This window comes from Drosophila tropicalis, unplaced genomic scaffold (assembly GCF_018151085.1).
Source record: "Drosophila tropicalis isolate 14030-0801.00 unplaced genomic scaffold, ASM1815108v1 contig_878, whole genome shotgun sequence".
In the NCBI taxonomy this organism is placed as follows: Eukaryota; Metazoa; Arthropoda; class Insecta; order Diptera; family Drosophilidae; genus Drosophila; species Drosophila tropicalis.
Window position 1 is genome coordinate 4,322,715 of NW_027173374.1, and position 11,123 is coordinate 4,333,837.

General features: G+C 39.7%; 1 protein-coding gene and 1 long non-coding RNA gene across 4 annotated transcripts in view; one reads left to right on the plus strand and one right to left on the minus strand.

The window, feature by feature from the left end:
* Positions 1-10,988, minus strand: part of htt (huntingtin) — a 38,326-nt gene extending 27,338 nt beyond the window's left edge. For 2 of the 3 annotated variants that reach the window (XM_068299448.1, XM_068299451.1), the window contains exons 1-8: positions 10,850-10,988; positions 10,229-10,486; positions 9,953-10,169; positions 9,770-9,899; positions 5,794-6,513; positions 4,893-5,429; positions 1,153-1,479; positions 148-1,088 (exon numbers count right to left, since the gene is read on the minus strand). In XM_068299448.1, the coding sequence (XP_068155549.1) occupies positions 148-1,088; positions 1,153-1,479; positions 4,893-5,429; positions 5,794-6,513; positions 9,770-9,899; positions 9,953-10,169; positions 10,229-10,486; positions 10,850-10,917 (3,198 nt within the window). In that variant the 5' untranslated portion in view covers positions 10,918-10,988. Of the gene's footprint in view, positions 1-147; positions 1,089-1,152; positions 1,480-4,892; positions 5,430-5,536; positions 5,625-5,793; positions 6,514-9,769; positions 9,900-9,952; positions 10,170-10,228; positions 10,487-10,849 lie in introns of those variants that run through there. The other variant, XM_068299449.1, reaches the window with a different exon arrangement.
* LOC137584289 (uncharacterized) overlaps positions 1-11,123 on the plus strand; it is a 69,280-nt gene that overhangs the window by 27,984 nt on the left and 30,173 nt on the right. The window lies entirely within an intron of this gene.

The window sequence follows — 11,123 nt, forward strand, 5'->3', positions numbered from 1 at the left end:
TACAAAAAGACTTTATACTCTCCGATCCTAGGGTCTAATTATCGGTATATCGGAGCTTCGTAAACCGAATAATCACAAAAGAGTGAAGACTTCTTAAAACAGTCTCTAATATTTACTGTATGAAATATTTATTTTTCTCACACTTACCTTTAGTAAAATGGCAAGCAAATGTTGTAAACTGAGACTGCGTGTCAATTCTAGATATAATCCTGCTCGGCTTGCCTGCACAAAGTTGCCAACAATTTGCTGAACTCCGCCGCGCAGCATCGGGTCACTGTGGATATAGAAGAAGAGGACATCTGATAAGGCTTGGCTGGAGCCAGTTGGGGCTGGTGTCGGGTTCGGGCCAGCGGTGGGGCAAATGCTGCTGCCAGTTCGACTACGCATTGATTTGGTACGTTTCGGTGGGCGTGGCGGTAGAGCAAGTGGCGGAGCATCCTCTGCTGCAATGGTCACAGAATAAGGACTAGAAATAATTTCGGATTTGGAAAGATGACTGTCCGTTTGAGTTTTGCTTGGCTGTGGCAAAGATGTTGTTCGTGCGTCAAGCTGTCGTCGCAGAAGAGCCGTGTCGGCACTACGGCTAAGATTAGGTGGACCCTGCTGGCAGTAAACTGGGCAAGTACTTTGCCCAAAATGATCATCCTTTATGTCCAATAAGAGTTGGTTGTCCTGTAAGTCCGATTGGACAGTTCCAGTATCGGATATTCTCCTGTCCCCAGTATTCTGAGAGTCGTTGCTGCTCTGTGGACTGGAAAGTTCAGTGCTTTGGCCACTTTCCACTTCCATGGTTTGCTCAAGCAATCGTAGTTCTTGATCCGTGATTTCCAGGGGTAACTGCAGCACTCGCGGTGCAAGTCGCACACATTGAGCAATAACCGTTAGGGAAAGACTCTTAATGGACACGCGACTCACGTTGTCTGGCTGCAAACCTTTGGCCTGGCCGCTAAGCAAAAACCTGGCACCAACCAGACGAGCCGTATAATAAACTAGTGATTGCTCTAGAATTCCACCAATTTTCACACTGATTAGCACATGTCCCAAAACTGTTTGCTTAAGCGGCGAATTCTCCACTAGAAAAGGATTAGCTGTGTAGGAATAAAAAACTTCTAATTAGTTGTCCAAATGACAACATCTCTCTAAACACCTTACCGTTAGGTGTGCGTCGCAGTACTGGTTCTTCCTCTGATGTTTCCACAGCCGGGGCATCCATCAACAAGGCTGTGGATGCAGTGTAAGAGGCCGTCACCGAACTAGGGGACTGGTCCTTAGCCGGTGTCGGCGTCGAGGTTATTGAGGTGGCATGGTCTGTTGATGGCGTTGCCGGCTCAATAATGTTGCTGCTGGCCATTGAGCTGAGAGAAAGAGTTAGCGATGCCGTCGAGACAGCATCCGATTTATCAGCCGTTGGAGCTGACTTCGAGGGCGTGGATTTAGAACCGCTTGATTGACGAAAGAGCTTACTGACCGACTCCGAAGCTGTAAGCACAAAAGAGCCGTCAAGTTAGTTCGAGTAGTCGTAACTTTACCAGATAAGTTCCTCTGACACTAATGCCAGCGATGGCGTTGGCTAATTTGTGGTTGCCAGCAACCCGCTCTACCTCATTCCCCATTACCCAACGGCTCTGAGCCAACATATATTCATTTCTAAACTGTTGTAGAAATAAAGCAAAAGAAAAAACAAAAAAGATGGCTAGAGAAAACCGCTTAAACTATTTTCCTTTGGGCTAACGATTTTTTCTCTATTGAAAATTAATTGAAAAGTTTCATTTTATAACTAGTTAGCTCGCCCTTCGACCACTTAAGTGGGTTAAAAAATTGTTCCATCTTCTAAATGCACTTGTTGTGGTTTTTCTACTTGCCCCTCCGCCCTCTTCCTTCCCATCTCTTCTAATGGATGGAAGACTAGCAAAAAGCTCCTTAAAATCGAGGCGTTAGTTCACTGAACTAACTCTTGCTTTTAAAAATGTATCATAAAAACTAAAGCGTACAAAATTTTTCATGTTAATACTAGAAAATTAGATATTTTAGTGGCATCCTCAAATTACTCATTAGCAATTAGTCCAAACCTAAAATCCGACAATTTCGACTTGCCTGCTGCTGTTGCATATAATTAAATATGCTTGGGGTAGCGTTTTATGCTTTAATAGTTTATCCTTCACTAAAAATTTTACTCACTAGTTCCAAAATCATGGAGAGAAAAACAACAGAATTCAGAAAAACAAAAATAAAACTCGTAAGAACACAAAAAAAAAAAAAACCCATGGATAAAAACCAACAACAATTGCAAATAAACGACAACGAAAAACCGCGTAGGAAATGGGATGCGGGCAGGCAGGGAAGCTCAGAAGAAGCAGTGGGTTTTTAGCCTTGGTAGGAGTAAGAGTAAGAGGACTTTGCTTGGTTGCTACTTTATGTTTAACACACAGACATATGGACACACACACGCACACATACACCCTCACACCAGCAAATGCATTTTAGTTATATGCAAATACCACACAGAGTAAAAACCGACAGACAACGGCTGGCATAAAAAAATTGTTTATGATAATACAGTAATATGCCATGGTGAATATAACCAATATAACGAACTGAATGCTCTATGACTAACAGCTAATTAGTTTGTCCTTAAAATTGTAAAATTGATTGATTTAAATTAGACTTTTGATTTCTAGGCAAGCAATTAAAATTAAGATAACTTTTTAAAAATGAATAATTTGGAAAACTGTTACGGAAGATTCTTATGAAAATGTTTATGGAAAGTTATTATTTAAAAAGATGAGAAAAATAACTAATAGCAATAATTAAGAAGATTCCAAAAAGTTTGGAGTACTTTGGCATTCTAATGTCTAAAAGATGCGACCATAACAGTTTGGTGTTTGGTATAGTTTAAGTCATTATTATTTTGCAATAGTTCATGGTATAGTCTACAACTTTGGAAGAGTTTATCAATAGAGGAAAGAAGAAACAAAAGAACTACTTATCTGCCACAGAGAAACACACATCGATGACATTCAGAAAAAGGTTGGAGTCTCTTCATTAACGTTAGTCCTGCGCGGCACTAAAAGAACCTTTTGATAAATTTCAAAATGGTCTTTAATCTTAAGACAGGGAAATTATTATATAGGATGCTTTATCTACATATAAGTAGAGTATACAAATCAGCAGGGTTAGTAACACACGTTTTTTTGTTACTTATTTTCTTTTTGGCTACGACTGAAGATGGGCGGCTGCTGATATAAAAGAAACACAACAACAAAGAGAGGTGGGGAGAGAGATGGAGGTGGAAATAACAACAAAAACTTGCAAGCCAAAGGAGGAAGCAGCAAAACAAAAAGGCTGATAGCGCATAAGTGCACAAAAACAAAAAATAAAAAATAGAAAACAAAAACAACAACGAAACAAGAGCTAAATGCAGCCCACTGATGGCGGTTCTTCTCTCGATTTGGCTTGCTAAATAAACCCACACACACACACTCCTCCACACACACCCACACATACTCACACTCCCTTCTGCCCATACACAGACTGTGACACAACATGTAAGCTTGCATACATGCAATTTGAGTAACCGCATTTTATCACGTAACCCATTTGTCTTAACCACTTTGTTGCCAACTTGCAGTGTGTGATGCTTCGGCCAAGTGGCAGTGGCAGTGCCAGCGAAAGCGAGCCATGGGTGGAATGGAGTGAAGCAAATGCATTGCCATGTTTCAAGCTTAATCCTCAGTACACACACACACCCACACACAGTTGCAAAAAAAAATGCCGGATTTAAGCCCAACATTTACGTCAAGTGGCTGTGGGTTTTTATGCGCCATCACCATTCCACCATCTCTACCATATCCACCACTATGCCACATCTTCCACGCCCCCAACTCATTCGCTTAATTAGTACTTCCGGCTCAGTGCAGTACGTTTTCTTTGTTTATTACTCTCGCCAGTCTTCCCGTTCCTCTGGCATTTGCCCCTGCCCCGGTTCTGGTCCATCAGAGGCAAGAGCACATCCCAGGGATCTGGCTGGCATCATGTCTGCCATTTTTACTTTCTTGTCTCTCTTTGTGCCGGTTGCTCCTTAACTTTCTTTCTTCTCTTTTTTTAGGTCAAAAGAATATGTCATTTAATTGAATTTAATAACCATTAAAAAACCATAATTGAATCTTGTTATAAGAATGTTAGCATAAAATGTGTTTCACATACATATTTAATAATATTTGTTGTCGAGAGGCATAGAGCCTATTATATTATCTTATTTTTACACCTATTGAATCCATTTCTCACGTTTCTTTCCTTAGTATAAAACAGATCTTAGGTAAGGCCAATAATAAACGACAAATCGCAAGAGAGAATTCATTAACCCCAAAGAAAAATTCTACATTAAGTTGTTGACGCTTTATGCCGCCCAAAATGAATTGCATGTACTACAGCACAGTAACGACTTCTGCCTTAAAAAACTCTAGGCAAATAAGTTAGTTTGTGTGGAGACTCAAAATTTCAATTGGTTGCCGATGCCGTAGAGACTAACAACAGTAGAAACAACAATTACGCTTCATTAAATAGCAAGTGCAATTGGCAATTGGCAAGAGGCAACATGCAAACATGGCAAATTATTTGCTAGTGTCACGTCTGCTTTCCTTCCCCTCTATTCGTTTGCCATTTTCCCAGGCTCTGCCGCAATTATGCAAATAATTTGATTGCCATGTCCAAATATTGTAAATAAATGTGAAATACTTTGGGGTAGACATTGCCGAAAAACAAAAACTCAAAATAGAAATTTTCTGGTGGCGTCTGCGGTGGACCATGAAATGCAATAACATTAAATGAAAATTGATGTTTTCAATTGGAAATGTTGCTAATAAAATGTTTATTGTTTGAAGGATTGTACCCACCTGCATTGGAATGCGACAGCAGATTGTTAAAAAAAGTGCCAATAGTTGTTGCATCCGTCGTCGAATCATTCGTTTCAGTGGGATTTGCAGTTGCTTCGACGTGCTGCTGTTGGTCTTTGTTGCTGCTGCTGCCGCCAGCAATTGTTATTTCGGCTTCGAAATCGATGCTATTGAAGGATTCATTGTCGATATCACTTAAATTTTGGGATTTATCATCGGCAAGAAGATTCTGCATCGATGACTGTTGCTGCTGATGCTGTGGGGAAAGTAACTCACTGCTGGTGCAGCCATCAATCAGTTTATCTTTCGTTGTTGTTGCTATTGCTGTCGGTGTTGTCTGTTGTGGTTCATTTAGTTGCGACAGCGTTGTAAAGTCATCGCACTCAGCATTCAGAAGCTCCATGTCGTCATCGTCATCCTCCGATTGCTCATGTTTCTTCACCTCCGCATCCGCGTCATCATCTGAAATGATGGCAACGCATTCGCTGATGCTGCGCGCGGCATTTCTAATGTGACGACTCGACTTGATTTTTTTGCCTGCCAAGTCAGTGAGAGAGAGAGGTAGAGAAACAGAGTGAGATGGGAGATGCATTGGGTTTAGCTTTTGCAATTTGTGTAAATATTTGTGCAAGATTTGGTCTGACCTCGTTCTGCCATTCATATGTATATGTATGTATGTAGACCGCCTAGAAGCATGCACTAATAATTTTCATATGTGCATTGTGTGGGCGTTTCCTTCACATCGTCCTGTGCAATTGCTCAATTTTCTTGATTTCGGCTTGGTCTGGCTGTGTGTCTATCTTTCGTCATGTCATATTGTCGCATGGCTGAACATCACCCAAAACCAAAAAAAAAAAAAAAAAAAAGAGAAAAACCTACACTCAACCCTGATTTGCCTTACCTTCATCAGCAAGGGAAGTTGCATCTTCCTCCATAGTAATTCCCAGCGAGATGCTGCTGCTTCTGCTGTCAGCCTTCACTAGCTGGTCATGTTGTTGTTGTTGCTGTTGACACTTTTGCTGCTGCAGTTTTGCATTTGAATTCAAATTCTTTCGCATTTGCATAGTAGTTGTAGTTGTAGTTGTAGTAGTAGTCATCATCATTGGTGCTCTCTCCAGTTGATTCTCCTCATCCTGGTCCTGGTGTTGTTGTTGACTTGCTGCCGCCACTTGGTAATTTTTCAATTGGAATATTTGATTTTTTAATGATTTCCTTCGCCGCAAATACTCATTGTGCTGTAGTTCTTGATTGCATAACAGTTGGCGCAAACTTTGAGCCAGTGAGTTCATCTGAACGACAGCTGCTGCTCCGCCTGCTCCACCATCTAGACTCTGAAGTATGCCATTGATGACCTCGAGGGCGGCATTTATAATAGCGTGATTCGTTGTATGCTGCGTGCTCAGCAGGTGCAAACAATAATCATAAATTTCAATAATTTGCCGACAGTCGGTTGTTACTTGTTGTTGTTGCTGCTGCTGCTGCTGACCCACCGCCGCCAAGGATTCACCATCATCGGTATAATCAGCACAATAGCCGCGTATTAGTTGAGGTAAAAGTAGACGCAACAGACCCAAGGCACCTAGCACGCAACTGGTTTCTTGGCCATCGTTTAGCAAGAGTTCTGTAACAGAAAAAAGGGAGTGAGTGCAAAAGAGAGAGAACTAAGTTAATGGTACACGGGGGGAGAAACAAACTTATGACTGGCTGTTGCCACAAATTAAAAACGCACTTGAAAAAACTTTTCCGCACAGCATGCGTTGGCAATTTCAATTTTCCCAATAAGCTATCTAACAAACATCAATAGCTCGTGGCCGGTCGCTGCCAATTGCTGCAGTTCATACATCTTGGGTGTTGCCAGCGCAACTTTTTCTTCTTTCACACACACGCACACACGTATGTTTGGCAGCAGCAAATTGCCTCCAATTAAATTTATCTCGTTGAAAACTTTTCATCTGATATTTATAGACTCACACACACAGACTCGCAGGCTTCGAGTTAGAGTTGTCTCTACTTATTTGTCGTTTCATTACGTATACGCCACCCAATCACAAACGCCATGTTGCAAGTTTGTTACTCAATTAGTTTTCATTTTCCAGAAAGAGGCTGAAGGGGGTTGGGAGGGGCAGGAAAATTGAAAACACTTTTGCCATGGAGTAAGTTTTTACAAGCCCCTCATGGAAGGCAGTGGCCTGGCAAGTGGTGACTTTGCCGAGCAAAACTTACGGCCTGTGTTCATGTGTATCAATTAATTGCGCCAAAAGCCGCAAGAACTTTGTAAATGGAAGCAATGCCACCGCCTGCGGCAAAACGAGTCATTCTGGGCACGTTTAAAGAGTGCAATTAATAGGCCAATGCCAACACCCACAAACTACATACCATCAACTCTCTACTGATGTCTCTGACATATTTCATTTCAGTTGTTGCGGGAAATATGATTCATTTGATTTGGCTCACTTGAAATATAAATTTGAGTTTTTGTTTAGGTTCGCAGTGAACATAAATTTCATCATTTTTCCTGCTGGTGCTTGCATTTTTGTTTACAACGTTGATTATCCGTTTTTAAAGCTTCACAAAGGAATGAATATCTGATTCAATTTCGCATGAATTATTGCAGGGAAGTGTCCAAGTGCATAAATTTCATTTCGTCTACAGGCTGAGACAAACAAACAAACAGACAAAAACGAAGAGGAGAGACAGGGAGAGATGAAAAGACAGAGTAGTAGAGTTAAGGGTCGCACTTTGTGTCTGTTTGTTGGGGCATGGTAGGACACAAGTGCTGCCTTTTGCCATCATGATGACGATGATGATGACGATGATAATGTTGATAATGATGATGATGATGACGATGATGGGTTGCCATAAAAAGAGGCGCTAGACTGTATAAGGATGCCGACTGCCTTCCATTGTCCTCTTCTGTCCTATGCTTTGTGTATGTATATGTATGTGTGTGTGATGACAAGAAGTGGCATAAAGTTGACACAGGGCTAGGGACTAGCCAAGACCCTCCAACTACGAACTGAAGGAGTTGATTTGAAGGTAAACATTTGTGAGTCCAAGCAAAAGAGCAAAAGTCAAAGCAAACGATGCATTTTGCCACCTGCAACTGTGCTAAGACCATTCACTAACTATACCTATTCCCTACAATTGATAAAGTTTGCTATCGTCTCTCTTAAATTGAATTACTACACAACTTGCTAAACTTATTCAACCTGCAAAGCAGCCGACTGAAGTTTCATACCACAGCATAAAAAATACAAGAATGCTATAAACTATAGTGCATTTACCTTTTAACCCATCTACACTATCCAGAGTACACTGGCTGGTCCAGGTATGCCAATAATATTTTCATGAAAATTCAATAAAAAATGATTTGTGCTTGCATTTTTACAATGACTTTTGTTCTTCTTATTGCAGTTATTGCTGCGCAAATGGCAAAATAAAAACTGGTTCTCGAATATCGTTGTCTAAAATCAAAACAAATTCATATAAAAACAAAATATATTTAAAACTTATTTTTGAAGCTGATACAGCAATGCTCTAGTTTTAAAGTTTTATCAAGAATTTTTTAAAACATGAAAAGGTTTTTCTAGGAACTTTCGATCCCTAACGCAAAATATTATTCATATAATATTATATACATATATATACAGATATTAACGGACAAAATCCTTAGGTTGTACTTTATAAGACAACAAGCATTAAAACTAATTTGTTATGCACTTTGAAAGGGTATATTTGGAATTTTTGTATGTAGAGGATGTTTGAACATTGATTGTTCGAAAGGTAACCAACTGCAATATAGAAATATAATTTATAACAACTGACCATTTGGTTTTATTGTGCCGCCAACTATGCAGCACCACCACTCATCCACCACCACTACCATACAGACAGACAAACAAACTCCTGACTCTGTCTCCCTGATTCCGCGAACTCTGATTGCATTTACTTCATTTCTATGTGCATGAAGAGCGAACTGGCAACAGTGTGTGTGCGGAGGTATTTTGCATGGATTTGCGGCTTTTTAGAATATTAAAAAATATTTTTTATCCAATAAAGTGAATATATTTACATATAAACCTACTATGTACATAAATGCGAATACATAGTACATACATGCATATACATATGTAAATGTGTTGCTCTATATACCGATTCGAATTTACATACATATATAAAAGTAGATATGGCTTTGCAGTTGGTGCATTCGAAACGTTACTCGCTATTTAAACATATCTTTCATTATTGATGGATATAAAGCGCCTTTTTACGCTGACTACCGCCTGCCTGCACGACACGCGAACGCGTCAAATAGCAAACACCAACAACAACAATTTATTTGCCACCGATATAGGGATTAGTTTACCAAAGAACAATAGACATTGAATGCAACACAAAGAACAGTGAAGGCTCGCTAATTGAAGCAGTTATTATATGTATTGCGATTTCAAACATTTATAGAACCGATATGAAAGGGTCTTTGTAAATACATAATACAATTTAATGTATCTTTAAGTCTGCTTAATGGATTTCGGTTTTGGCCGTCAAGTTTTTGTCCAAAAGTTTCTTTTTTTTGGAAACCACAATTGGTTCAGAGATGTTCAGATTATAATAAGTTAAGGTAACTGTTTTACAATATTAAGTATATCAGTATCTCTCAAATCTCGTAATAGTCCTGAAAACAACAAATGCCTACTATGGAGTATTGACTGTAACTAAATTTGGAATGAGCTAGCTCAACAAACAACTGCATTAAGTATTGATGGGAATGGAGCCTGGCTGACTGTGCATTTAGTGAAACATCGATGAGATTTTCGCATTCACGTCGGACGCTTTTCATATCCGGCATTTGCGGGTTACGCACGCTTTCGGCTTACCAATCACTTTGTTGAGTCCATGCCTGGCCATTAGGGTTCTATTGCGGGCATGCTCGATGAGGCTGATGCAATTTTGGGCAGAACATCTCCGCTTTACGGCACAATCTGAGCTAATATTGCCAACGAATATCTGCAAGCAGGAAGGAATTAGTGGCATTTAAGACAATAGTTGGTGAAGCTAACCTCAAGCAACTTGCACGTTTCGCTGTCATTTAAACTCTGCTGCACATGGCGTCCGAAATGCTTAACAAAATCGGAGAGCGTTTCCTGTAATAGCGTCTCCTTGCGTTGGGATATTATTGACATGCATGGGAGTAGACGCACTGCATACCATTTTGTGTACTTCTCCTTGATCTGAGGTGCATAGTAGGAGAACAGATTCAAGCATATTCTCAACGAACTGATAAAGAAATAAAAGTGTTAGTAAACAAATTGACGAATTTAAGACGTCTTTCTTACCGCTGATTACCATTCCGTTTGATTTCGCCATATAAATCCATTAGAATTCGACTCACTCTCGTCTTTTCCAGTCCACGAAATATCTTATTCAAATTCTCCTCGGCGCTCATACGGACCACCGAGTCCAGATCTTCACAGAATAGCAGAAGTACATTGGTGGCAGTTCCACAATGAGTCGCATAGTTAATGTGTCCTGCCAGTGACGGTGATAAAATGCAATCAGCAATCTGCTGAAAGCAGACAATCTTCTGTTTCTGGCTGTAAATGAAATAATATCATAATAATATATACATATGTATGTAGACATTAAATAATGGTGTCATAGCGGAAATGCCAATTAGTCAGTAACCTTTGCGGTTTCTCTTTGGTCATATTACAAACCAACTGTTGATTTACATTGAGAATTATCAAAAACTTTTAGTTTGCCGAATAGGTGTGTCATAAACAACAAGTTATTCCCTAATAATTGATGCAAATCCTAAATATATTTACATTTTTTAAGAGGTAAACAAAACAAAATTCCCATAGTACAAGGTCATATGTTGGATTATTTTTTTTAGCAGCGCAGCTAATCACTATGCCGGAATTTTGCATTAACAGCGGTTATCCGGTAGCACCAACCTGCATTCCGTATTCCTGAGCTGGTCCACGTAGCCAGTGAACTTCTCATAGGCACTTGATTTGTCCATTTTGTCGATTAAATCACATTTTTAATTAAAAACGAGAATTGGCAAATCTGAACTTCTTTGTTATTGTTTATATTATTTATAATCGAAATGCAACCATGGGCTAAAATTTTCTATGACTTTGCACTAGTTCATGAACCATCTGTGTTTTTGTACTGAAAATGCAATTATGCCTTAAAGGATCTTTGCGAAGCATTGCCTTATGTACT